The sequence below is a fragment of the Pseudopipra pipra genome, chromosome 14 (genome assembly GCF_036250125.1).
Source record: "Pseudopipra pipra isolate bDixPip1 chromosome 14, bDixPip1.hap1, whole genome shotgun sequence".
Classification (NCBI taxonomy): Eukaryota; Metazoa; Chordata; class Aves; order Passeriformes; family Pipridae; genus Pseudopipra; species Pseudopipra pipra.
Window position 1 is genome coordinate 8,425,763 of NC_087562.1, and position 27,904 is coordinate 8,453,666.

At 48.5% G+C, this 27,904-nt stretch overlaps 1 protein-coding gene across 1 annotated transcript; it reads left to right on the forward strand.

Moving 5' to 3' along the window:
• Nucleotide 1: 1 nt before the first annotated feature.
• Nucleotides 2–27,615, forward strand: SPG7 (SPG7 matrix AAA peptidase subunit, paraplegin). Its single transcript, XM_064671070.1, has 17 exons — nucleotides 2–282; nucleotides 1,560–1,662; nucleotides 2,562–2,651; nucleotides 5,668–5,918; nucleotides 6,709–6,848; nucleotides 9,042–9,144; nucleotides 10,607–10,732; nucleotides 11,001–11,163; nucleotides 11,278–11,451; nucleotides 15,914–16,038; nucleotides 17,242–17,344; nucleotides 18,558–18,668; nucleotides 22,361–22,476; nucleotides 23,743–23,899; nucleotides 24,045–24,208; nucleotides 24,953–25,030; nucleotides 26,952–27,615. Exons 1-17 carry the CDS (start codon nucleotides 166–168, stop codon nucleotides 27,159–27,161), a joined length of 2,331 nt encoding a protein of 776 aa, XP_064527140.1. The 5' UTR covers nucleotides 2–165; the 3' UTR covers nucleotides 27,162–27,615.
• The last annotated feature ends 289 nt before the right edge of the window (nucleotides 27,616–27,904 follow it).

The window sequence follows — 27,904 nt, forward strand, 5'->3', positions numbered from 1 at the left end:
TCTTGGGGGCTGGCAGCGCGGCGGCGCCGGCCCGCTTCCAAGATGGCCGTCCGGCCCTCAGCAGGCACTTCCGGCAGCCCCTCAGCAGCGGTCCCGGTGGTGCCGCTACGGCTCGTCTCGGGCCCGTCCCGCCCGTGAGGGCTCTGGGGAGCGGCACCCGCCGACATGACGCTGCTGCTGCGACTGGGGCTGCTCCGCGGCCGCTGCAGCTGTTGGAGGCCGCCCGCCGCCGCCTGGGCCCGGCCCCGCGGCGGTACCCTCGGCGGGGGACGCGGCCTGCAGGTAACGGGACCTCACCGAGCACCGGGGGAGGAGGAGAACGGGGCGGGAGGGACGTTTGGCTGTTCGGGAGGGTCCTCAGGTTGTGCCATCCCGAAGGTCGTCGTGTCAGCGCTGTTGGGCAGCGACTTGGGAAACACCGTGGGAACCATGGAATGGTTTGGGTTGGAAGGGACTTTAAAGCCCGTCTCATTCCACCCCCTGCCATGGGCAGGGACACCTTCCACTAGACCAGGTTGCTCCAAACCCCATCCAGCCTGGCCTTGAACACTTCCAGGGATAGGGCAGCTACAGCTTCTCTGGGCAACCTGTACCAGGCCCTCCCCATCCTCCCAGCCAAGAATTCCTTCCCAACATCTGATCTAACCCTGCCCTCTGGCAGCGGGAAGCCATTCCTCCTTGTCCTGTCACTCCAGGTCCTTGTCCAAAGTCCCTCTCCAGCTCTCTGGGAGCCCCTTTAGGCACTGGAAGGGGCTCTAAGGTCTCCCTGGAGCCTTCTCTTCTCCAGGTGAACACCCCCAGCTCCATCCCCTGACCATCTAACAATATGGAGGGAAAACAATGTGGGATGTTGTTTCATGCCAGTTTTTTCTGGCATCAATTTAAATCTTAAGCTGTTCTGTTCTAGAGAGCATCAGTCCCAAGGTTGCCATCTTGCCCCAGCACAAACTGGAAAAAAAAGGGGAAAAACTGGTGAAGGGTTTCAGCCTGGTGTAGGAATTGGAACCTGTGCAGTGGAGGGGAAACAGGGAATCACATCGGAGAAGGGCCAGACTTTTATTCAGTAAGAGAATTAGTAAATATTACTTCAAATGTTCTTGAAGTTGCCTTTAAATGTGAATATTCACTGCAGGATTCCTGTTGAGTTTCCTTCAGGGATACAGGAGGGTTAGAAATCCTTAAAATTTCCTTTTAAAAGTCCTTTTTTCCTTAAAAAACTTCCTCCTAAGGTAGGGAAACTTAACGTTTTAAGAACTGATTTCTAACATACCTTTAGAATGAAAAACAGAGATACAGGAAGACTAAATATTAAGTGTTTTGAGTATGTGTTTGTGTTTATACCTGTGCTTTCTTTAAACTGGGTTATAAACAACATCTCCAAAGTCATGTGGGGAGTGCACAGAACAACCAGGAGTCACATCCAGGGCTCCCAGCTGCTCTCTTGACACTCACCCACAACATTCCCATGCTTAGGAATGTGAGTCTCAGGGAATATGGAGGTTGAGCCCTCACAGCACTGTGCCAATGGTTGTGTTGTTTTCCTTTCTCTCCTCCCTCAGACTCTCTTGGCACAAACACTTTCCCCCCCACGTCAAGGTCTTGGTGGAGTCTTGATGAAACAGCACTTAATCCGAGATCCAGTCAGACTTTGGAATCTCCTGGGTGAGTCCTGAGGAGGAGGAAGGGAAAAGGTCTGATTTGATAAGAGAACTGACCTTTCCTAACCTTCTCTCTGCCTTCCCAAAACTACAGCAGAGCTGTTCTGTTCCTGGCTGTGGGAGCTGGGGGTTTTTGCAGGGATTTAGGGTTTGGTTTGGTGACAGGGATGAACAGTCCTTCCCACAGGGAGCTCAGGGTCGTTAGACCTACAGCTAATTTTAAATCTCTATATTTTAAATTAGAGAATCTTTCTCTTCCTCATCAGCAAAGCCCCAGACAAAAACATCTTCACTTTTGTCTGAAATCCCATTGGATGGCTTTGCTGGAAACCTTGGAGTCATGGAATGGTTTGGGTTGGAAAGGACCTTAAACATCATATTCCAAACCCACTGCCATAGGCAGGAACACCTTCCACTAGACCAGGTTGCTCCAAGCCCTGTCCACACTGGCCTCAGACACTTCCAGGGATGGGGCAGCCACAGCATTTCCTGAGCAACCTGATTTAACTCCAGTACCTGTTTTTCCTTTAATGAGCATTTCTAGTCCCTGGTATGGGGCTGTTCCTATCTTCCCATTCCAGTGTTAGCCATGGTTCTGCCTTGGGAATTGTGTCCATTTTTCAGCACTAAAGCAATTTCTCCAAATTATTTCTGCCATGCCATTAAAACAATCTCTGAACAAAAAGATGTTGTTTGTATTGTAAAAAATATATACATTCTATAAGGGAACAGAAGGAGCCCCCTCAAGTGAGGCTGTCCCGGTTCCTTGGCACACGAAGCTCTTTGCCTGGGGGAATGTGGAGCTTTGCCTCCTCTGCCTTTGGAGCTCACATGGATTTCTGCCATCCTCAGTCACCCTCTCACTGCCCTTAGCAGTAACCACTGACCTCTGCTTGCCTGCAGGTAGCACCTACTGGTTTACTACTTCCAGCTCTTGGAGGAGTAGCCAGAAGGATGGAGGATCCAAGAAGAAATCTCCACAAGAGGAGGACGGTATGTGTGTGCCAAAAAGAGATTTACTGAACCAAACTCTGTGTGTGTGAGGGGAAGGGGCAGACAGGGAGGGAGATCCACCTTCCTGCTCCTGCCTCTGGGTAGTTCCCTGTACCTGTAACTCACCACTTGTACAATCTGTGGCTAAGAGCAGGTTTGAAGGAGTATTTTGGCATAGATGATGGACTGTAAGATTTAAATCAGATCATAGAAATTACAGAATCCTGGAATGGTTTGGATGGGAAGGGACCTTAAAGCTCATCCAGTTCCAAACCCTGCTATGGCTCCAGACCTTTGTACTGTGAGTTGGGAGGCACTTAATGTCATGCTTAAGTGACACAGGTTGTAATAGAATTTCATAATTTATTTTATAAACCTTTCCCTGGGTATCATCACGTGATATGAGCAGTTGCCTTTTCCTTTGTTGTGCTTAATAGTCAAATCCTCTTGGACTTTTTAAGTGAGAGGTCAGTTGCTGCTGCTGACAGCCTGGCTGGTGTCACTACAGTGTCCTTAAGGCCACAGCAGTGGCTTTTCCTGCTTGATCATTTAACTGGGATGAAGTCTGCAGTGAGATGTGAGTGCAGGTATCATGGAGTCCTTGGGAAGGAAGTTGGAGTTTGTTGCCCTTGGTGTGCAAGGCCACAGAATGACTGAGCACAGCCTCTGGAGGTGTTGTAGCTGTTAAAATCAGTAAACAGCAGTGCTCCATGTTCAGTGGCCTCTTTTCTCCTGTGATTAATGGATAGCCTGGCTTTGGGAGCAGGAATGCTGCCCCATGTCTCCAGGGGAACACTTGTCTCTGCAGTAATTATTAAAAAGAACTCTTCAAACTGTCACCACAGCGCTTGCAAAGATTTTAATCAGAGAGTTCAGATTTGGGGTTAATGGCAAATCACTGCTTGGTGGAGGCTCATGGAGACTCAAAAGCTGGAAGTATTCCCACAGCTGTTGCTTGCAAGTGTCACATCCAGTCGCTGGGACTCATTTCCTGAATACTGTGGGGCGGCTTGTGGTAGAGTGTGGATGTTGTGCTGTACAGACAGTCACACTTTACCTCAGCTGAGAAAGATTGATATTGTCCTTAATTAAGTGCAGAGTTGAGGAAATCTTGGTGTTGCCTTCCAGCTTTCTAGAAATGGAATTTTCCCCTGAAATTACTCAGCTGCAGGTTAAAGGTCCTAGACAAGTCTAATTCCTAGAAATAAGGGAAGTTGTGTGAGGATGTCTAATGGGCAGCTCTCCCCCTGGGGTGATGTTTTTGTGATTACACCCCCAGTTGTGTGTGTTTAGGGCAGGTTATGGGCCTCCACTTGGTCTGAAATGTAATACAGAAAAGTGCTTTAGCAGGAGTTGACTCTGACACCTCCAAGGAACTTGCGCAGCCATAGATGGACTTTTCCTGTCAGAACTCACTTTTCTGCAGTAGTTTCTTTTCTCTGTAGAATCTTTTTATTTAGAACTTGCTGAGCTTTTCAGGATGTTGCCCAGACTATTCCTCTATCATTCATAGATAGAGATACATATACATATCTATATATATAAAAATTTTCTTTAATAAGACTGTCAAGGATGTCATCCTGCAGCTTTGGGATGAATTCCTTAGTCCTAACAAAGCTGGATCCAGCAGATAACACAGAGTGAGGGGATGGCAGTGGAGAACAAAGGGGGTGGGCTGGACGCGGTGTCTGAGCTTGTCACGGCCTTCTGAAATGATGATTTCTCTGCCAAGCTGCTTTGTGTCTATTTAGGAACAGGCCTTTCCTTTCCAGCATGGAGCAGAGCTGGGAACCAGTGAAAAATGATGCTGTGCCTCTGAAGGACAGAGGACTTTTTTTAGCAGCTGCCTGGGTCATATGTTTGTCCCTGGGTTTTGTTGCCGCGTGCGTAGGGTCTAATTGGTGGCTGGTGATAAATGCTGGTGTCAGGACACTGGTTACGAATTTGCAAATAAATCGAATCTGGGCTGCAGCACTGGTGCATTAGAGCCCAGTGGCACAGAATTAATTTATTTCTGGGTGTAGAAGGGTATTTATGTGTGCCGTGGTGGTAGTGCTGTTAAATTGTATATCAAGAACAAGTACTAAATTATATATTGAGAACACTCACGTGACTGGAAAGAGGAGGAGATATGTTGTCATCTGAACAACTCAAACACTGACCAGCAGTGACATTGAACTGAGCTGTGGCAGTCCTTTACACCCCATAGAATTGTAAATTTGCCTGTGCAGTGCAGAAAAAAAAATGTTAGGAGACTGGAGAAAAGGTTTGGTGGCAAATAATTGAAGTAGAACATCCCTTTTCCTTGTGTCATTGCTTCAGTGTGGCACTAGTACAGTAAAGGCAGGGAAAGCATATCCAGTATGGGAATTTCTCTTGGGTGCAGATCCTTAATGTGGGCTAGTTATCAACCCCTTTGAAACATGAGATGAGTTGTATAACATGGAGGAAAATCTGGGCAATTTGGTTAACAGGCAGATGGATTTGCAGTGTATTTGTGTCCTGTGCTACCTCACATTCTTTGCAATTGCAGGTATTTCCTGAGGTAGGGGCAGTGGTGTTGGTGTCACGGTGCTGGTGCCAGCAGGTCATTGAATTGTGCTGTGGGATTTACCAGTGACACTGGGTTTACTCCTAATATTTCCCATTGGATACGTTGGCAACAGCCTGAGGACTGGGTGGTGTGGACCCATGTTATATAAAGTGGGTTATAATCATTCTGGAGTTTGATTTCTAACAACAGGAGTCCCCTGGCTTTATTCGACCCCCATCCATATGGGGCCAGGCAAGTGAGAGTCTCTCGTTTTGAACTGGAATGATATTTGGTGGGATTTTAGTGGGTTTGGTGCACTAGGACCATGTGAAACCCAGTCCTGCAGGAGAAACCAAACATGCAACACAAAAACCCTGACAGGTTCCATTGCGTTAATCTTTGTCATTTAATTATCTCTTCTTTGGATCAGAAAGCTTCACAATTACATGTCTATCTTTTTTCCTCTGGATCTTTCTTCTTAAGAGGAGGAGAAACGCAGGAGAAGAGAAAATCAGATGCACCTGGAACGTCTGCGGGCACTGCTCGTCCTCACCTTCATCGTGCTGATGCTTCGGTTCCTGGTCAGCGAGAACAGGGAAGGCACCAACATCTCCTGGAACTACTTTGTGAATGAGATGTTGGCCAAGGGGGAGGTGCAGAGGATCGAAGTGGTGCCAGAGAGTGACATCGTAGAGATCTACCTGCACCCAGGAGGAACTCCCCATGGACAAGTTGTGAGTGACTTTGTACACAAATTTGCTCTTCTCTGATTCTTTCTTTCTTGTATTTGAAGTTCAGGGGACTTCTATTACTCATATCAACCTGGAAATTAGGACTTTTAGTTCAAATTGTAAAAATAATCAACAATGGTCTGGGAAAAAAAATATTTTGTATGTCTAAAAAGCTGGAAAATTCAATAGTTTTTTCACTCAGATATAGGAGAACATGTCCAGGAGATTGTACACTCTTATTACTGGATCTTCTTTTGAAAGTTTTCTCCTATTTGGATTTTAGTTTTGAGTGTTCTGTCAAACTCCATCAGCCTTCCTTCCTAAACCTTCCAAAATGGAAACAAAGCATTGTGTTTACATCCAGGAGTTACCACTAAGAATTGTTACAAACTGGCTTGAGACATTAAAATACTGAAATGGAATCATGGAATCACAGAATGGTTTGGGTCGGAAAGGATGTTAAAGATCATCCAGTTCCACCCCCTGCGGTGGTCAGGGAACCAGAACAGGGAACTGGTTTTGGATACATCTTATTTCGTTTGCATCTCCTTGTTTATAGAGAGCTGAGGCTTGGTTCCTGACTTTTATGCTTTCATAAGGTGCTGGAAAGACCAGAGGGTTCCTAAATTCATTTGGAGTCCTCTGCTCATGAGTTCATAGGTGCAGGATCAAAGGGTGTAACATAAAGATAATTTTTCCCTGACCTGTCAATGCTGTGCACCTCTGCTCCTTGCTTATGTATTTATACCTAATCAATAGTACTGACCTGCTGCTCTGGCCTGCCTGTCCCCAGAACGTGACCCTGCTGTACACCATGCGTGTGGCAAACATCGACAAATTCGAGGAGAAGCTGAGAGCTGTGGAGGATGAGCTGAATATTGATGAGAGAGAGAGAATCCCCATTTCCTACAAACACCCTGGCTTTTATGGAAAGTATGACATAAATTTGTCCTTACTGTTGATCCTGTGTTGGTGACAACATCCCTCGCTTGGAGGGGAAAGTCACTTTCAGCTTAATGTTATGTAAATATAGAGCAAAAATGTGGGCTCGGATTTGGAGCATTTAATGAATATTTCTGAAAGATAAGGTGCTCTACATATACCTTAATGTTTCCAAAATGAGGGTCCCAGGAAGGTGTCTGGATTTGCAGGATGCAGCAGACAAAATATTTTGGGTTAGAGTCACCAAGCATTCTTGCCCAGCTGAGCACTTTTTGTCCTTATAATCAATTATTCAAGTACAGAGTGTGATTAAAAAATCCTGACACAAGTGGTGTTACATCTTGGTCTGTGCAGAAGGCTAGGGGTGCACTGAAATGCTTCCAGGGAGGCCTGTGGTGGTTCAGGCTGTAAAATTAAACAATTTTAAAATTAAACAGTTTTGGCCTGTTTGTCCCAGAGCTGCAGGTCTGACCACAGCCTACTCTGGTGCCACGTGCTGGGTGGAGCAGCTTTGGTGCCAGCACACCAAACCTCAGTGAGAGGAGCATTTCTGCTAAACTTACAGCCCTTCCTGCTGCCCAAACGAAGAGCTTTGCTTTCAAAAAAATGCTCAATACTTTTAATTCTGAAATAAACTGTTAGGAGCAAGAAGAGTGAATAGCAGATCTCACCTGCTGAAGTGGCCTGGTCACCTGCTTCTGCACCAGGCAGAGCGTGTCACATGCTGTTAGTAGCTCAGAGGATTTGGACGTGGTGATTTTCCCTCTGGAGGTGGCCAGTGTGTGTAATTCCTCCTCCCAGGCATCTTGCCAAAGTGTGAAACAATGTCATGTTTGTGTGTGAGTGGATACCTGGGCTGGATTTTGTCTGGTACTTGTCCTCTGATCAACATTTGCACATTTTTAATATATAGTTTATATGACGATAAGCTTTTTTAATTGATCGTGCAGTACAAGCCCTTTAGTTCAGACTCAGAACTTGCTAATTTTTTCAGACTTGTGTGTAGCAGGAAGAGAGGACTGAACAGACAATCAGCCACCAACACAAGCTGTTTCCCTGCCCCTCAAAAGAGATTTAAAAAAAAAAAATTAAGGGTTGTGATGAGGTGTGAAGTCTCTCAGGAGACCTGATGAATGTCTGGAGAATTCAGAGTCAGTCTGGAGTTTGAATGTGTGAGGTGCAGGGCCCTTGGACTCAGCTCACTCTGCAGTGTGGGTGCTCGGGGTGTTTCAGAATTAATCCTGTTTGCAGAGCAGACAAACTGAAGGTGACTTTCAGGTTTCAGTGTTACCTTTGGATTTCTCACTGAGCAGAAACAAATGCAGCTGGGTACAGAGCTCATTCTGGTCCCTTGCTTCAGTAAATCGTCCCCCTGTGAGAGGCGGAACACGCGTTCCTGGTGTAAAGATAAGGCACAGAAGTCTGGAGAGGGTGGATGATTTCACAGGCTTGTGGAGCAGAACAGGGGCCCACCAGTTTCAACCTGTCATCTGACATGGGATCATTTTTCATGCTCTTGGGGCATCCTTTGTTTAGAGCTCAAAAAATATTTATCCTCAACATGTTTGTCCTGTAACTGTGTTAGACTGGAGTGTCATCTCTGCTCCTCATCTCCCTCCTAATGCAATGGGTATTCCAAAGGATACGGAAAATTGACAGTGTTGGTGCTGGAGCAATTCTTTGTACCATAAAGGATTCCTGAGAGATTCAACCAGGGAGGACAGGGCAGGCTCTTAATGGCAGACCAAGCCTGGAACTTCTGCCAGTGTGGGATTAAGTGAGTTGGAATCTCCCTAGTGTTACCAGACACAGGTCTTCTGCAGCAAGCTCCCTTTGGATGCACTGCCAGCCCCGCTGGATTCTGCTCTGGGTGTGACCTGACCGCCTGAAGGTGCTGTTTGTTTTAGAAGTAGAAATGCCTCTGAAGGGGATGGTGAGGTTGAATTCCTTCCACAGCTGTAGGCAGTGTTTGCCAGTGTCCTCTGCTTAACTTCTCAGGTTATGTAATAGTTGGGGTATGGGGTTTTGTATATCTGTATAAAAGCCTGTAAAAGTTCCATTTTCTTAGTTGTCTGCTAGTAGCCTAAATGGCAGAACATTTAAACACTGAAAATAGCCATGTTGGGGAATATTGACCAGGTTGTGTCTGAATACTTCAGTTTGTACCTGTCTTTGTCCTTCTAGTGATGTCCTTTCCCTGATAGTGACATTGGTGGCCGTGTCCATGCTGTGGAGCATCTTCCGCCTCTTCAGGGTGGCGAGTCGGGCCGGAGGGTTCAACGCCTTCGTGAGTAGCCTGGATTTTGAGGATGTTTTGCAGCCTGCGGGTAGTCCTGGCTTCTGCTGGGCTATCTCCTCCCCTTTTTCCCAGCAAAGTCAGTGCAGGATAAGGGTGAACTGGTGCCCAGGACTCTCCAGTCTTGCCACATCTTGCATCCTGTGCTGATCATCTCCCTGGCTGGTACTTTAACTGGCCTTAGCCGAGATCCGTTCCCTTCCCAAAGGCAGGAAGGGCTGAGCTCAGGCAATTTCAGTCCAGTTTGCTGTTTTCAAAGCTTGCTAATGAGCTGCAGCTGCAGATGGTGTTTTTCACTGGGCCCTGCCAACATGCCTCCCATACAGCCAGAAGTAGGAATTGCTGCTTTCTGCAAAATGAGTTCTCAATTTATAAAATATGTTCAGATTCTGGAGTTCATTATGTGTTGGCCTGTTCCGTTCCTGCTGCATGTCTCACTTGCAACATCAGGCAAACCTCCTCCTCCCCTCTCCCACTCTGGCCTGGATCAGCTGATGAAAGTGCAGGAGTCAGCCCAGGGTGCTCTGCCACTGACCACAGGGACTGAGGATGAAAACACAGTGAATTCAGCCCCTTGTTGGATTTCCCACTCAGTCTCCTCCGCAGTTCTCTTTGGCTTTGAAATCCTCTTTGAACAAAAGGATGCAGCTGCTCTCAGAAAGAGTATTTCAAAGAAGTGTTGAGTAATGAGGCCTTGAGGACTGGTTTGTGTCCTTGCCTAAGTGGGGACAGCCAGGCCCCAAGTTTAACTCTTTCTTTGGGTATTTCAGAGGCCTCAGAAGCTGTAAACTTTCTTGTGAAAGAAAAAGCCTGTTTTGGGTAGAACATGCTGAGCAGTTACGAGTAGGATGTTTAACTGAATTCTTGGTTTGACTCTCACTGTGGCTTCACATGCACCAGGGGACGGAAATGTGGTGGCTGTTCAGTTTGAGAACCTCTAGTTCTGGCCTGGGGTTTGTTCAGCAGAAACCAGCAGCAGCATCAGACAGCACTGCAAAATGTCTGTTTCTATGCATTTGTAAGAAATTATTAGTAATTATTTACCATCAACACATATTCCTGAAAGCTCTATCTATCCCATGTGGTATTAAGGATCAGAGCATTTAGAAATCAGGGAGAAGATCCTGAGTAAGGTTCTGGATGCATGTTTTTAAGAAGTATCCCTGCCTGGTCTACATGGAGTTTGAGCTGGATTGTGTTGGGACTATTACTGCGGATTTATTCTGTCACTTCCCAATGTGGGTAAATGAAGTTTGAATCAACAATCCATCTGGGAAGTGTCTTCAGAGCAGAACTAGTGAAACACCAGTGCTTTGGTGGGCACTTCAGTGGTGTTTTGTAGGGACAGCTCATACCTGGGCTGGGCTGGGCTGGCTATCTTGCAAAATATAGCAAACAGCCTTTTTTCAGACTGTTGTCCAAGTTTTTTCAGTCCTTGTGCTGCCTTCCACAGAACCAGCTGAAGATGGCTCGTTTCACCATTGTGGATGGGAAATCTGGAAAAGGGATTGGCTTCAAGGATGTAGCAGGAATGCATGAGGCAAAAATGGAAGTCAAGGAATTTGTGGACTATTTAAAGGTATATAAAAGTAGAACAAAATAAGTGTATTCTGGGATAGATGGCTGACCTGGGGAGGGGGAGGTGTTCTGCTCTTCATTCTTCATGATTCTGAGCAGCCTGTCATGAAATAAGCTCTGCATTTCCAGTTCCCATGCAGATGGAGCTGCTCCCATTGGCAGCTCAGAGCTGCCCAGGCTGAAAACAGTCTCAGGAAGCTCTGGGAGGCCACACTGTGGTGCAGGTGCAGTGGGAGCTGTGGGTCTGACCTGCTGTTTTTTCTTTCCAGAATCCTGATCGCTACCTCCAGCTCGGGGCCAAGGTGCCCAAGGGCGCCCTGTTACTGGGCCCGCCGGGCTGTGGGAAGACACTACTGGCCAAGGCTGTGGCTACGGAAGCCCAGGTGCCGTTTTTGGCCATGGCAGGCTCTGAGTTTGTGGAGGTGATTGGAGGTAAGGTGCTCTGAGGATCGAGGGGAGCTCACTTGCTCCGTTGTGCAGTCGGAGCTCGCCGGCTTTGCTGACAGGTTTAGGTACAAGGTTTCTCTGTCCTTGCCTTCCCTGCAGGTCTGGGGGCCGCGCGGGTGCGGAGCCTGTTCCGGGAGGCGCAGGCTCGCGCCCCCTGCATCGTCTACATCGACGAGATTGACGCCGTGGGCAAGAAGCGTTCCACCAATGTGTCTGGCTTTGCCAATGCTGAGGAGGAGCAGACCTTAAACCAGCTGCTGGTGGAAATGGATGGTCAGTGTTTCTCCCTGCCCCTATCTCCTCAGAGATCCAAGCTATTGGCCTGTTTAGCTTTATCCTGCTTGAACGTGCTTGGCCTCTCCAGCAAGTGTTCTCTTGCTGAAGTCTGAACCAGTCTGAGCCCATGTACCCCATCACTAGTCTTGGTTCTGAAGGCACGGGAGTATATTCTCTCCAGCTGTCCCTTTGGTAGGCAGGACTGCTCCAGAGCTGGGGGTGCCTGAGAAAGTGACTGGGCTCAGGACAGATCATGGAATCCCAGAATGGTTTGGGTGGGAAGGGATCATAAAGCTCATCTCATTCCACCCCCTGCCATAGGCCAGGACACCTTCCACTAGACCAGGTTGCTCCAAGTCCCATCCAGCCTGGCCTTGAACACTTCCAGGGATGAGGAGTCCACAACCTCAGCCTCTGGGCAACAGATCTTGAAGTGTGTGCTGTGATCATGTTGTGGAGAAAACTCCCTTGAAATCTAGACATTTACACAGGCTTTTAAGGGTTTTGGGCTAAATCTAGTAAATTTTAAAACCCTGGAGTTTAGGTCCAGTTGGCCATTAATGTCATTGGATACTTGCTGTGTTCCATCTGAGACAGTTTAAAACCTGTCAGGGTTTAGAGTTCAGTTGTCCCAGAGGGACATAGGTGATGGAATATATCCATTCTCCTGTCCTTTGCCGTATGTTTATGTTATCTGCCTGACCACAGGCTCCTTAAACTGAGAGAGAGAAGCTTTGCAAACAAGTCCTGGTTGATGCCACACTCATGTGTAGTTTCTGGCTGTTCTCCATTCAGGATTGGCCCTTTGCTGAAACACTTTTACACAAAGAATGATCTTTTGGCTCTGCTTAGTTCTAACTCTGAGCCTGCAGCACTGACCAACTGCAGTGTTTCTGTTGCTAAATCTTATTATTGCAGAGCAGGGTAAGGAATAACCCACCACCTGCATGTCCATCAGGGAGTGTTTGTTTCACTGGATCTGTGACTCATAACTTGACTGTCACATTGTCTCATCACACTCTTCATGTGAAAAATTAAAAGCAGTTGTGCTTCAGAAGCATCCCCAGACCTGAGTTACAACTGCTGGCTCTGTACTGAGTGTTTGCAGTGAAGTAGATGGTCTGGACAGCAAAGGCCAGTGGTGGCACAGAACAGCAATCCTGGCTTGGGTGGGTCTTTCTCCCCTGACAGTTGTAGGATGAGCTGGCACCTGAATTAAAGGAAGCCTGCATGTCTGTTCAGGAATATGCAGTCAGTGCATTCCACATCTCTGTCCTAAAAATGAAAATGTCTGATTTCCATCAGTCTGTAAAAATTAGGTGTGGTTTCTGGAGTGTTTTCTTGGTGAGTCTCAATGCAGAAATGAGGGCACAGCTCCACTGGAAATTGAGTTTAGAAGGTAAATATTATCCTCAATGTGTGCTTTGTAATCCCTTGTTTGCTCTGTGCTGCCTGGTTTATTTTTAAATTTATATTATCTCATTCTTTATTCATGTCTCACACAGATCATGTACTGAGTCTCTCATTTTGCTCAGTGCTTTATCAAACACACCCTGAAAAACCAGCCTAAGGAGTTGACACTGTCAAACAGGAGACAGCTGGCAAGGATGTCAGCCTGGTAGTGGGAACATGGGATCAGCAGGGATCCTGGCACGTGGCACTGAAGTGTTACCTAATGGAGCATGTCACCTAAAGCAACACTGAAGTGCCACATGCACCATGGCAAAACAGTTCTCAGGTTTACAGTGAATAAGGTTTTTAGGAAGGGAACAGTTCTGTCCCAGCACAGGTGGGAGGTGGTGAGTGTTTGCAAGGAAGCCTTGAGATGGAACATTGAGAGCCTTGGTTTAGCTGTGTTGAGCTTAAATTGAGGGTTGAAGGCAAAGCAACACCATAGACCCGAGTTGGGTGTTAACTGGAGAAAAAAATCATGCACAAAAGCAGATTTGTGAGTCACCAGTGATTGTTGCATTTGTGTGATTGAATGAGATTCCTCGGAGGGAAAGAAGAGAGAGAAGAGGAGGGTCAGAGCTGTATGAAACCTTTTGTAAGGGGTGAGTGTGCAGGTTGGAGCTGGGTCATGCTGGTGTGCAGATTTCAGATTAACCATAGTGCTCTTCCTTCATCTGCCTGGTTTTCCTTCCCTCTGTCTTGCTCTGTGTTTGGGAAGCACTGGGAGTCTGGTGGGAGAAGAGGCACTGGAGGGAGCCTCTCTACAAAAGCTGTTTGTAGGAGCGGAGTGACGCATGAACTCCGGGCTCTGTCAGAGCAGGTGCCTGGTTTGAATAGTGAATCTCCCTCACAAATCACAGACAAGCGGAAGAGGGATGTGACCCAAATCTCTGCTCTGTTCAGAATGCTTTGAGAGGAGCTTTGCCAGTCCTGGGCTGAGCTGGGGGGTGTGAATGAGATGCAGGACAGCTTTTGGTAGCAACTCTTCACCTGGAGCCCTCGAACAAGACCTGTCCCAAGCTGTGCCATATGCAGCCCTCGGGCTTCCCTTGGGAAGGGGCCCCTCCTGCTGCTCCCAGGTAATGTCCAAAGACTTTTGGACAAATGGCTGGAGGGTGACACAGTGCAACACTGCAGATGAGGGGCCCACCAAACAGTGTGCTGGTCACTGTGGAGCACAGCACTTGGCAGCTCAAGTGGACCCTTTTCCCTTTCCCTTCTGAAATGGTTCATTTGTGACCCTGGCAGGAACTCTCTCTTCAGGCTGCGTTTTCAGAGCTGTTCCTCACTTTTTGATACGATGAGGTGTTGTTTTTGTAGCCTGTTCCTTTGACTGATCTTTGCCTGTGATGTTCCAGGTGATGTTGCATAGGGAACAGTGACATGAATTGGAGGCTGTGGCTGTGGATTTCTTGGAGCAGTGTTTCTCACTGCTGGGATACAGGCTGGGGAACAAGTGGGGCAGAAGCTGATGTGAGGAGGATGCTCACAGTGCTTCTGGTTTTTAATTTGCTCTAATAGTCAGGCCTATTTTAAGAGAGTCTCCCCAGCTGCGAGGCAGATAATGCACTGTGCCATCTAATCCTGCTGTGGAATAAAGCCTGCCATTCCTAGATTGCCCATCAGGCTCTGCTTGTTTATCCCACTCTAGAGTGCAGTGAGACACACATCTCAGGGATGCTTGGCTTCATCCTCTCCAGCAGCTTGTTTAGGCAGGAACCTGCAGAGAGGGAGCACTGGGTCTGCTGCAGCACAGGCTGGCACAGCCAGTCCCCTGCCTCACCTGGAACCTGGGTCTGTGCTGAGCTCTCGCACGCTGACACATTTGGCAGCTCTTCTGGTGGAGCTGAGAGCTGAAAGCAGCCCAGCTTACGTGCACAGAGCTGCCTCTCCACAGTGTGGGACTTGGCAGGGAGGGAAGCACATGGGACTGTCATGTCCTTTCCCTGGGAAGGCTGCTTGTGCCAGGGCTGGGGAATGTGCTGGAAGCAGGTGACTCATGCCCAGGGGCCTGCAGGCACCTGGTGGAATGTAATAAATAACAGTGTGGGGCAGTGATTCAACATGAGCTCTGGCTCCCCACCCAGCAGCACAATGCCTGCCCCTCTGCCTCCTCCAGCTGCCGGTGTTCTGCCTTCCCAGGAAGCCCTGTCTGTCTTTGATGCCTCCACTGAGGCTGCTCTCAGGCAGCCTGTAAATCCTGATGCTCCCTTGTTTAAGGCCTGGAGGCAAAACTTGCTCTGACTGTGGCTTGACCAAATTCTGTGCTGATAATCCCTGCAGAGCTCTTAGGTTGTGTTTTGTGTCTGTGATGCAGGTTCTGCAGGGCTGGTCTGTGCAGTGCCCTGTACTGTGCCTGGGTGCCTGCAGAGGGTAAGAGATGAGTGAATTGGCAAAGATCATCTTGTGCTGTAACATGCTCCTTGTTGAGAGGCAAAGCCATATTTTCTCTGCATTAACCTGAGCGGGTAGAGGTCCCTCCCCTGGTGATCCTGGTGGCCCGTCTGTGACTGAAGACTGAAAGTAAATAAAAACTGAAAGGGCTTTCCATGGGAAGGAAAAGCTGTTTCAGCTAGGATATGCTGCTTGTACAACCTGGAGCTAAAGGAGCAGGAAATGACTTAAGATGGGTGAGAAGGCATCTGTGGACTTGTCAGAGTAGAGAGATTCTGTTCTGGGTTCTAGTTGGGGCAGTTCCCAAATGTGACAAAAAGGGAAGGGAAATAGAACTTTTAAGCCAGGGTTCAGTAAGTAAATGAAAAGGGGATTTCAGAGTATCCCTGATGGCCAGAGACTGTCCTGGGTGACCTGGGTGGTTCGCTCCTGTCTTTGCTCTGAGCTGAAGGGGACATTCTTAGCCCCAGCTGCCCCAAAGGCTGCTCTGAACACCTGGCTTTGTGCTAAAGCTGTGCAAACTCTGCCTCTGGCCTGCCCAGCCCACTGTGTGCCTGCAGTGCAGTCTGAAGTGGGAAAAACCCTCCCCTCTGTTTTTCCTTGGCTTTGGCAGGGATGGGGACCACGGATCACGTCATAGTGCTGGCTTCCACCAACCGCGCCGATGTCCTGGACAATGCTCTGATGAGACCTGGGAGGCTGGACAGGCACATCTTCATTGACCTCCCAACGCTCCAGGTATGTTCCACCAGCTGCCCTGTCCTTCCCCGAACGCTGATGACTGAGGTGTCCCGGTCCTTGCTGGTGACTCACAGGCCTGGCAAAGGCTGAGCTTGGAGGAGATGGAGATGTTGAGCTTCTCTTTGCCTTTATTCTTGTTTCTGTGCTCTAAGTCAAGGGTTTGTCATGCTAATGCAGTTGCCTGTTTCTCTGAAGTGACAGTTCACTGGTTTGGAGCATCTCTGCTCTGGTAGAGCTTGGCTTTGAATTCTTCTGTGATGTTCCCTTTGCCATGCAGATGCAGAACTGTGTTTGTGTCTTCTCTCCAGGAAATTGGGAAGCACCTAATTGGCAATTGGCTGTTGTGAGAGTTTAAATTGTCATGTGCCTTGAGCACCATTTGTTCTGTAGGTTTATGGCCCTCCCTATCCTTGTAAGGCTCCTCATTTTCCTTTAGGCAGCCTGTTAAGTGACTTTCTCCTTCTGAATGCTTTTTAAATCCATTTACCAGGAGTTTCCCATGTCTGCTGTGTTGACATTTGTAGCAGAGTTCTGGGAATGGACTCAGCTGCAGTTAGGATCTGTGTGCTCTGCCAGCACAAGCTCTTCCTCTCCCATCTGTGCTTCACTGTCCTCTGCAGAGCTTTCAGTGAAAATACCTTAAATGCCTGATAGAGTCTGGCCCCCGGAAGGCTGAACTGTGCAGCTGCCCTGAAGGAGGAAGGGGAAAAACCCTGGCAACTGAGCCCATTGTTTGAGTCAGGATCTCCTGGACCAGCTGAATGAGTCACTTGGTGGCTGCTTGCCAGGCATCTCACCCCCACCTCCGTCTGGGAAATGGGTGCAGACTGAGGAGCTGTGCATGGGGTGTGCAGTTTGTGGTTTGTACAGGAGCAGGTCGAGGCAGTCAGAGCTCCTTCCTGCAAGAGCTTTTATGGTGAGGGAAAAGTTGAGACAGATCAGAGTGAAAGTGTAGACGGGAGAGTGGCCCTGAGAGAGAAAGCAGTGACTCAGGCACAGCCTCCTGCATCTGCTGAGAATTTGAGAGCTGGGTGTTTATGAGGGCTTCTGGTGCACTGGAAGCTGCACGGACAGCCCTGCCCTCTGCTGGCACTGTTGCCGTCCCCCTGCCAGAGCCCTGCTCCCTGCCATGGACAGCGTGTTGGAAGTTGCTGTGCTGTGGTCCCCTGGCTGGGCTCAGAGATTGTGTGTTCTTTACAGGAGAGGAAGGAGATCTTTGAGCATCACCTGAAGGGCCTCAAGTTGATCCAGGACGGCAGTTTCTACTCGCAGCACCTGGCTGAGCTCACTCCAGGTTTCAGCGGTACGGCCTGTCCTCAGGAGTGCAGCTCCAGCTCTGCAGCTCAGGCTGCAGCTCCTGCAGGGTGTGGGTTTAACAGGGTGTTTTGGTCAAAAAGGGCTTTTTTCTCCAGTTCTGTAGAAATAGTGGGAACCTGACCAACTCCCTTCTGAGCTCTGATGAGCAGTTGTTCATGACTATTTTCAGTCTTCTGAAATTTCTTGGACTAGCAGGGGTGTGGGGTGTAGGGAAAATGTGCTTTTATAATGCCCAGGTTCCTAATTCCTAAGGGGAGGATGCTCATGCTCCAGTCCAAGCTGTTGTTGAGGATGAGGTGTTGCACTTCAGGGGAGAAGGCTGTTAAGTTAATGGAACTGTAGAATATGCTGAGTTGGAAGGGACCCATCAGGACCATTGAGTCCAACTCCTGGCCGTGCACAGGACCCCCCAAAATCCCACCCGGTCCCTGAGAGCATTGTCCAAACACTCCTTGAACTCAGGCTTGGGGCTGTGACCACTACCCTGGGGAACTTTTTCAGTGCCTGACCACCCTTTGGGTGAAAACCTTTTCCTGATATCCAACCTTACCCTCCCCTAACTTGCTTCATGCTTTTAAATTGATTTATGGTACCAGGAAAGCGATGGGAGGAATGAATAGGAATTATTTTGCTGGTCAGAGTAGAAATTGGACAGCTCTGCCTGGCTCCTGCCTCAAGCCTGCTTCCAGGGTGTGTCCCTGGGAGCTTGAAACAGTGCTGAGCAAGAGGCTCCAGAGTTCCTGTTTATGTGGAGTTCCTGGAATATCCTTCCTGGGTTTTCCCTCTCATAGGCCCCAGCACTCTGTCTCTCTGTGACTTCTCTGAGCAGCCCCCCACCACCAAACCCACCCACACAAACTCGGAACAGATGTTCCTTCTCTTGGCTCCAAGGTTGAGCAGAGCAGCAGCCTGTGCCAGCCCACTGCCCACACCATCCCTGTCCCTGGGAGCCAGCCTTGGCCTCAGCCTGCTCCTGGATTGCTGAGCTCTGTGTGGTATCAGCATTCCTTGCCAAGGCAGTTGTATTGTTCAAATCCAACATAAACACCATGGACTAGGCTCTCTGTTCCCAAGGAACAAAAAGCACAGGCTGTTTGGCTTCCTTAGGTCTTTCTCCAGATTTGTTCTTGCTCATTCTGTCCTCTGAATTCTCTGTCACACACAAATCCTATGTAATTCCTGTAAACTCATGTCTGCAGGAGCTGACATAGCGAATATCTGTAACGAAGCTGCTCTTCACGCTGCCAGGGAAGGGCACAAATCCATCGACACCTCCAACTTTGAGTATGCTGTGGAGAGAGTCATTGCAGGTGAGAGATCCAGCCCTTTCCTAGAATCATGGAATGGTTTGGGTGGGAAGGGACCTTAGAGATCATTTCGTTCCACCCCCTGCCGTGAGCAGAGACACCTTCCACTAGCCCAGGTTGCTCCAAGCCCCGTCCAACCTGGCCTTGGACACTTCCAGGGATGGGGCAGCCACAGCTTCTGTGCCAGTGCAGCAGCATTTCTGTTGTTGCCTCTGGAGTCTGTTCCACTTGAGAGAAGGCTCAGGTGAGGAGGTTACATTCCAGAAAGACAGATGGGTCCTAACTGTGGTCTGGCCTGAGAGTCTTCAATGCCAGTCACAGAAAGTTCTCTGAAGAAGACCCCAAATGGATCCATCTTCCTGATTCTGTGGGAGCCTCAACCCATAGCTTAGGGAAAATGGCCAGTGACAAAATAATAAAGAGGGGAATTCAAATCTGTGTGGCTTTTTTGTTTTGAAAGCTTGGGGATTTTTGTGGGTTAATTTTTTTAAAAAGAATAAAAGTGGCAGTATGTCTGGGCTTCTCTTGCTTTTCTGGACACCTGCTACATAAACATGAATAGCAAATAGGCTTTGCATCCTCAACAGCAAGAAATTAGAGATTTTTCTTTCTGGCCTCCAAGCCCAGGCTTTGATGAATTGGCAGAATAAACGGCAAGACAGTGGAGCACTGTTCTCCCTCTGAGAACATCCTGTGGCCTTTCTCTGCCACTTGTGCCATTGCCAGGAGAGGAACCTCTGGAGATTTCCCTGTAGCAGTGTATTGTAAGGAAGGGAAAAGAGTTCCCAGAACTCTTGACTTCACCTGAGGGATTTGAATGTGGTGGGTTTCAGGCTGAACTGCCCTGGAGCCAGGCTGTGGTTTTCATAAGCAGACACTGAACTGCTTCCAGGCTGCAGTGTCGTTCCCGGGGCAGCTGGGCACACAGACTGCCATTCTGTGCTTTTCTAGTGGAGCATGTGGAACAGGATGTTTGTGCTGGGTCACTTATTTCCTGATCCTGGAATTGAGTCCTGAGCGTTTGCTTTATCAGAAAATGCCTGAAGAGTTCCTAGTTTTTTGAGAAATTCCTGAAAGTTTCACCTATCTCTGAAAAAGAAAACCCTCGGAGTGCTTTGGGTAAAAACAGGAATCCCAGCCTGTGCTCAGCAGCTCCCAGGAATGGACAGTGAGACAACTGGAGTTGTAACACAGAAATTCTCATCAAGCCACAGCAAAGGTCATAGAATCACAGAATGGTTGGGGTTGGAAGGGATCTTAAAGCTCGTTTCATTCCACCCCCTGCCATGGGCAGGGACACCTTCCACTAGACCAGACTGCTTCAAGCCCTGTCCAACCTGGCCCTGAACACTTCCAGGGATGGGGCAGCCACAGCTTCTCTGGGCAACCTGTGCCAGGGCCTTACCACTCATTTTTCCCTAATATCCCATCTAAAACTCCTCTCACTGAGTTGGAAACCATTCCCCCTTGTCCTGACAGCACTTCCTCTTGTAAAGATGTGCTTTACTTTCCCATCTGCAGGAGTGAAAGCATCAGACCTGTATGGATTCACTTGGCTTTTCTTTCTGAATTCCAGCCTTGTCTTAGTTCCCCACACTTGGAAGATGAAGCAAAAATCAAGGAAGGCCAGAGGGGATGGCAGCAGAAGGGATCCCTGGGATTCGTGTGGTGGGGCATTGCAGGACATGGGCTTTGGCAGTTTCGAGCTGCCTGGCCTCAGTCAGGCTCTGGAGTGTGTAAGAGGCCACAGAGTCTTTTTGTTGCTTAATCAGATTCTCTCATATTACCAGGACTGGCTATTTTTTGTAGACTGAGTCTAAAAGACCCCAAACAACCCCCCCAGGCTCCTCTATTAAGTGTACTCTTGCCATGTTGTAGGAATGCTGCTGGGTTTCACAATCTAGAGGGCATTTCAGTTCCTATAAAAGCTTTTCTTGAAAGAAAGAAAGAAGATATTACTGTGCTTTCCATTAGGAGCTTCTGGTTTTAATAACAGTGGGGTGGAATCAAAAGGAAACTTTGTAAGTCCAGAGGCCCTGTCAGCCTTAAAGCTTTGTGTTGCTGTAAGGGAGGAGCAAGAACTTCTCTCTGTGGTAGTTCCCATTGTGTTTTTAGTTTGGGAACAGAAAGCAGTTAGTCAGGTCTCCTGGGAGTGAGGGAAGGAACCTGCGGAGCGCACAGAGGCTTTTAGGGCTTGGCATTAGAGGATGGAGCCTATTTTCTTGGAGACGTTTGCGTAAGGCCAGCGGAGATGCACCAGAGTTGCTTTCTGGGTGCTTTGTCTCATAAATGTGATAAGTACAGGCTTTCAGGGAACTTTCCTTACTGGAGATTACTTTATGTAGGAAAAGCAATAATCTTTGTAGGCACACTGTGTGCTGTTGTGAAGAACGCGGTCTCTCCCAGTCCCTCCCTCAGTGGGCTGATGTGGGAATGCTTCCAGAATTTTTTAAGTGTGTGTATGTATATATATATATATATATATTTAGAGAGAGTATAGATGCATCTTTGTGTGGATAGAGTCATACAGGGCCATGCTCACACGCTGCTAAAGGCAGGGTAGGGACTGACTGCTGCAAATCAAGGCAGTAGCAATTAATCTGCTGTTCCATCGTGCCTTGCAGGGCACAGCAGCTTCCAGGGTCCCTGAGCAGTAATTTTACAAGATCTGCCATAGTAATTTTGCTGTTTCCTTGTTTAATAAAGCCCTTGACTTTGTTTAAAAATTCATGTTAATAGAATGTTGTTTTCCAAGACATGAAGCAAGCTTTGTACAATACTGCTCCTGACTGCTTGCCCTCCCCTCTGCTGCTCCGGGCTCTGTGTGGGGACACTGGCCTGGAAGTCCTGGGATCTTTCTGCATCCAACATTCTGAACTGTATGTTCTATACAGTGCCTGACACACTGTGTGTTCTGTACTTATTTTTCCTACGTGCCAGAAGTTCTACTTCCATTCACCTTTCTTTTTTTAATCCTTTTTGGACTTGCTCTGCCAACTTGGAAAATAGACACTTTCAAAAATCACCTTTCTGGAGGAAGGATTAAGTGTGAGATATGGCTTCATTTGCTAGTTCTCAGGAGCCTGGGAATAAGCTCATACAGAGCATGCCATGTGTAATCAGAGACATTTCCAGGCTCTGGGGAAGGATTTCTGTATCTACTCTTGGTCTTTTGCTGATTTGAACACTCTTAATGCACAATTTTCTCAACTGGGACTTCATATATATAATGCAACATTTCTCTTATATTCTGCCTAAGGGACTGAAGACAGCAAAATCAGTGTGAGACTCATTCTGGGTTTTGTTATTGGGGTTTTTTTGTGTTGTTTTGGGTTTTTTCCAAGAAAAAGAGTGAGCTGCCTTGTTGCAGATCTGTCCTTGGGAACAGGACCGAGCTTCGCGTTCTTGAGCTGCGATCGAATCAAATGTCAAATCATTTATCTAATGATTAAATCTGTTGTAAGGAGGAGAAGGGGGAAAATTTCTGCCAGTGTTTTCAAGCAATTCCAAGCATGGATTGTTTTCCACTTTCAAGCTTGTAATTAAAGGGGGTTTGCTGCCCCTCCCTCGCCAAGTTCAGCACAAATTGTTCAGCCACAGGCTGCGTGAGCTTGTGCACTGAGCTGGACCAGGTTATGCCCCGCTGGTTACACCTGTTTCTGATACCTTATCAAATCCTGGTCTGTATCCTACAGGCACTGCCAAAAGAAGTAAGATCTTGTCACCAGAAGAGAGGAAGGTTGTGGCATTCCATGAATCCGGTCACGCGCTGGTTGGGTGGCTGCTGGAGCACACCGAGGCCGTCATGAAGGTACTTCCACTGCCAGGAGGGGTGTGATGAACTGGTCACTGGGACGGAAGGGAGTCCTGAGGGCTTCCACTGCCCCAGATTACTTTGTGGTACTTGTGTTTAATTCTGCTGTGTTACCCCAACAGTGATACTGCAGCAAAATAAATGGCAAATAGAGAATCACAGAATTAATTAATCCAGCACTGCCAAGCCCACCATTAAACCAGGAGAGCTTCAGGTTGCATATTAGGAATAATTTCTTCACTGGAAGAGTGGTTAAGCGTTGGAACAGGCTCCCCAGGGAAGTGTTGGAGTCACCATCCCTGGAAGTGTTCAAAAACAATTGGGCGTGGCACTTCACACTGTGGTTTAGTGAGTTGGTGGGATTCACTTAAAGGTTGGAATTGAGGATCTTGGAGGGCTTTTCCAACCTTAATGATTCTGTGGTTCTATAAACCATGTCCCTAGATTTTGCTGTAGAGAAATCCAGTATTAGGCTCCACTGATGATAGTGCTGGTGCAAAGCTGATTAACCAGCTATAGGAGAAGCTTTGCAGTTAAAAATTAGAAACAACTGTCTCCTGGTGCTGCTGCTCAGTCATGCACTTCCAGACTGCTCCATATGTGATCCCTCACCCAGCACGTTTCAGCCAGCAAAGCTCCCATTGCAGGAATTGCTCTGGTGCTGCTGGGGAGCTGTGTTTTTCAGACTGGGAGGTTCTCTGCCTGAAGCCCTTCTCTGCAGGGAAAGGCCTCTTTGGCACCCCGGGGTGTGATCCATGCACATCTCCTCCAAAAGCCAGAACGCTGGGATGGGGTTGGGGAGTGGAATGACAAGGGTGACAGTTCCTTGGCTGACTACCAGCAGCACATTCACTCTGAATGACCCATTGTGTAAGCAGAACTGGTGTTAATTACTCTCGCTTAATGGGTGGGGGAAATGGTTGTTATTTTTCTGAAGACTTTCTTTTTGCAGGTAGTCTCAGGGATTCTGGAGCAGAATCAATGAACTCTGACTTATACGCTCCAAAGGAACTCCTAAATCTCAGGATTTCTCTGGCTTCTTCTTAAGGATAATTTCCTTTGCATTTCTTAAGCAGAAAGTGTGTGCAGGCAGAGCCTTCAGTGCAGGAATTGTGACACACTGTGGTCCTCGGCCGTGTCCCTGTAGGCCAGCCTGTCCATAGCTATGGACAAACTTCCCTGGGAGTGTAGGAGCCCTCCCTGTGCTGTTGCAGTGGGGAGCTGTGTTGTTCTGTGAGCTGAGGGAGCTGCTCTGTGTCGCAGGTGTCCATAGCCCCTCGGACAAATGCAGCGCTGGGGTTCGCACAGATCCTGCCCAGGGAGCAGTACCTGTTCACCAAGGAGCAGCTGATGGAGAGGATGTGTATGGCACTGGGGGGCAGAGTGGCTGAGGCCATCACCTTTAACAAGGTCACCACAGGTGAGGAACCAGAGCCTGGCAAGGGCAGGTAGAGGTCCAGGGTGCTCTGAGCACAGGACGGAGGTTTCCTGTGCTGGGAAGAAGAAATGCCAAATGGTGTATTTTGGTCCTTGGCAAACGCTGTGTGTGTGTCTATCCTGCTCAGGAGCACAGGATGACCTGAAGAAGGTGACCAAGATCGCCTACTCCATGGTGAAGCAGTACGGGATGGTGCCCAGCATCGGGCAGCTCTCCTTCCCAGACCTGGAGAGTGCCCCTGGGATTGGCCGACGCCCCTTCAGCCAGGGCCTCCAGCAAATGATGGACCATGTAAGGCCGCCCTGGGTTAAATGGTTCTTTTTGTTTTTTGCTTTCTGCAGTTCAGTGAAACAATGCAAGTGACTTACACCCAAACAATTTGCATTCTGCTGTAGGTTACTGAGTAGTGGATTTCAACAGGTGAGCACTTATTTGATGTGTGGCTGTGTGAGGGCTTTGCCTTGAGGCCTTAGGAACAGGCAGAATCCCACCTGGATGTGAGTTCAGCCCAGTAACTTGTGCTATGCAGTACTTAGATGGCAAGAAATCTGTGTGTTACAGTCTCAGCTGCACAGTGTAAATGTCTGCAGTTCCTACATCAGATCTAACAAAAATGACAACTGGACTGACTGCAAATCAGCCTGTTTTGACAGGAAATTGAGCCTCAATGCTGGGAAAAAAAACATTGTTTTCGTTGAAAAATCAAAAAGCTGGAAACAAAAAAGCTCTTGTTTGAGGCACTGTGGTTGTGCTTCCCTGGGATTTGTGCTGAGCTGCACCTTTAGCTCCTCGGCAGCCTTAATCTGCATTTCCCATCAGCTACGACTGCCCTGAAGAGCTGTGCTAGGGCAGGAGTTCACTGTGCCTTATCACCAGCACTCCTTGGGCCTTTTTCCAGTTTATCCATAGTTTTTGTGGATGGGAACCATGTTCTGGCTCAGTTTGCAAATTCCATCCCTCAGAGCTCTCCTTGTTTAGCCACACATTGTGTTTGTTGCCACCTACACCCTAAATCTCTCTTCTTGTTTCTTCCAGGAAGCCAAAGTCCTAGTGGCTCAGGCTTACAGGCGGACGGAAAAGCTCTTATTGGAGAACAGGGACAAGCTGCAAGCAGTGAGTTGGATTGTGTGGGATTTTGTGTGTTGTTTTGGGTTTTTTCTACTGGTGGTTTTTGCTTTGCTGCTTTCTGTGCTCTGTAGCTCAGCTGTTGCAATGTCTCTCTCCTAGAAAGTCTCGTAGTGGGAGTGTTGGGAACAAGTGACTGTTTACTGTGGATCCCCCGGATTCAGAGCAGGCACGGGGAGGAATGTGTGCCTTTCCCAGCACTGAGTAGCTGCCTCCTCACACCAGCTGGTGTTTGCAGGGTAGAGGAGGGGGAGTGCTTCATGCAAGTGATCAAAGCTGGAGTTTATGTCCCTCACCTGCACTTCTCTGCTTGCCTCTTGGCAGTGGAATTTCCTGGAGAGCAGACAGTGACTGATTTTGGGAAGCCAAGCCAGCAATCGGGTGGACACTTTCTGGCTTTGGTGAAGGAATATGGGACCTGTCACCTTGGCTGATTTGGGGCTGGTTCCTGCTTTCTGGTGACTCCAGGCAGTTTTCACCTCCCTGATACCTGATAAAACCTCCTTGGTACATCCTCCTTGACACCTGATACACCAAGGAATCCTCATTGCAAAAGTAGAGCTTTGCCTCCTCCCCTTTGCATCCTGATAGTTCCTAACCAGTCTCCCACCCTGGCACATCCCCACCCATGCCAGGAGCTGTGTGCCCGTTGGTTTGGGCTGAGCCACACTAGAGTCACAGCACCCTGTGTATCTCCTTAACCTCCCTTCAGAAATCCAGTCCATGACATCCAAAATGACCAGGATCAACTTAGTATTGCATACTTTGCAAATCAAGCAATTATTTTCCTTAAATCTTCTTTTTAAACAAACGAGAATAACAACAACAACCCCTTCAGCTCCACAGTGTCAGGCCTCTGGTGATACAGAGACAGCTCGGTCCCCAGGCCAGTGCCCTGGCAGCTCTGGAGCAGGGATCCTCAGGGATGTCTCTGCAGGCTCCTCTGTCCTGCTGCTGCCATCTAACAGCAGCCAGATGTTTGCTGGAGGCTGAGCTCAGAAAAACTTTAAAGTGAAGCCAAAGTATCTCCAGAGTCAGTGTTTCAGTTGCCAGAGCCTCCCGTCTGGTCAGCAGGATTGAGCAGTTCCATGCTGGACAAGCCACCTGCTGCTCCAGAGGGGTGGTGCTGCTGCCAGAGGGGCTGTAGAATTCCACTTCTTTGGAGAGGAACTCATGCTGACCCCCAGCCCATGGCTGCAGGAACAGGCAGCTCTTTGTTAGCACTGTGTGTGCAGGGAGGGCTGTGGGCCTGCCCGAGGTCTCACTGCTGCTGCTTTGGCTCCTGGGCAGGGCCACAGGTGCAGTGACAGTGGCAGGAGGGACACTTCTCTCATTGTTCCTGGAGCTCTCATTCCCATTCCCAAGAGCTTGCTTTGTTGCCTGCAGTCACGCTGTGCGTTCCTGGCCAAACGCGCTCTTGGGAACAGTGCTGGAGCCTGGAGAACTTTGTCCTGGCTCCAGTGGCTTTGGGGTCATCCCATCTAGGGGGGGACAGCTGGAGTCTGCTTCTGACTCCTGAAAGTCGGAGAGTTTCACCTTATTTGGAAAAAAAATAAAGCCTCTAAGTTTTCAAGTTCTGTCATTTATCACGTGTCCTAACCCTATCAGTCCTGTCTCAGCAGAGAACTGATGAGAAAGCTGTCTGAAAATCTCCAATTCTGAAGAAATAATCAACTGTTTTTAAAATTACATTGTTCTCTCTGCAATGCAGAACCATGTGGATCCTAGCAGAGAACTAGGAGTCACTGGATATGCCACTGACCCGAGGAAATGTACTTTCATAAAACCAATCTGCACCCTGTGCTCTGGGCAGGTGTTGGGTTCTGAGTTGAGCTGGCAGAGTTGAGACCAGCTCAGACGGGCAGTTTGGAGCCCCTGTTCCTCACAGTGCCTCATTTCTCCTTTCCAGCTGTCCAGTGCCCTCCTGGAGAAGGAAGTGATCAACTATGATGACATTGAGGCCCTGATCGGGCCCCCTCCCCACGGTCCCAAGAAGATGATCGCCCCTCAGAGCTGGCTGCAGGCAGAGAGGGACAAACAGGACATCAGGGAGGAGGAGACACCCCCCCAGCCACCACACTCTGAGGAGGAGGAGGAACCACGCCTGAGACCCGTGTGAAGCCCACTCCTATGTGGAATGGGAGGATTCTTTGGAACACAGACCCTTTCCCTTCTCAGCTCCAGAGTCAAAGATGCTGACCAGGGAATTGTTGTTACCCCAAAATTAAGGGATGGCTACATTTGCACCTTGCTTTATCCTGCAGGAATGAGAACTCCTCAGGAGTTCAGAATTGATTCCCAGCAGGGTGGTGGTGATTAGGAGTTGGGCAAGTCTGATCTGCTGTGAAGGTTTCTGGTACACAGGAGCAGGGTACATGTGCTTAGGGATGAAAGATCCTACGTAAGCCAGCTCTGGCTGTGCTGTGTGCCATGGCAGGAGGGCAGGGCTGTGCCCTGGGTGCCAGCCTGGGGAAACTGAGCTGAGCTGAGCAGCTCTTGTGTAACCTTTGAGCATCTTTGCTGTGAACACAACACAGTAACAGCCTTGGCTGGAATAAACTGCCCACAATGTGCCTTCGTGTGTGTAGAATGTGTCAGGCTGGGGGGATGTTCTGGCACATATGAAGCTCATTAGAGCTGTGGAGTTGTACAGAACAAGGGCCTCCTTCTCCCTGTTCAATAATTTATATCCAGTTTTTATAGCAAGTGTTTCCTAAGCAGAGATTAAGGAAAATCTGTGTGCAGAGCTCAGTAGTGAGACATGAGAAACCAGCAGTGCAGAGAGTGATTCCAAGTACATGTGGGAAAGCTGTTTTGAACTGCTGGTTCAGAGCTGGAGAGGTGCTCTTGGAAATCCAGCAA

Bases quoted from the DNA above. Each gene is read 5' to 3' on its own strand.
- SPG7 (XM_064671070.1), top strand. From the start codon at position 166: ATGACGCTGCTGCTGCGACTGGGGCTGCTCCGCGGCCGCTGCAGCTGT. The intron at 5,919-6,708 runs GTGAGTGACTTT...GCCTGTCCCCAG, and splicing joins GAACTCCCCATGGACAAGTT to AACGTGACCCTGCTGTACAC. The intron at 22,477-23,742 runs GTACTTCCACTG...TCTGTGTCGCAG, and splicing joins ACACCGAGGCCGTCATGAAG to GTGTCCATAGCCCCTCGGAC.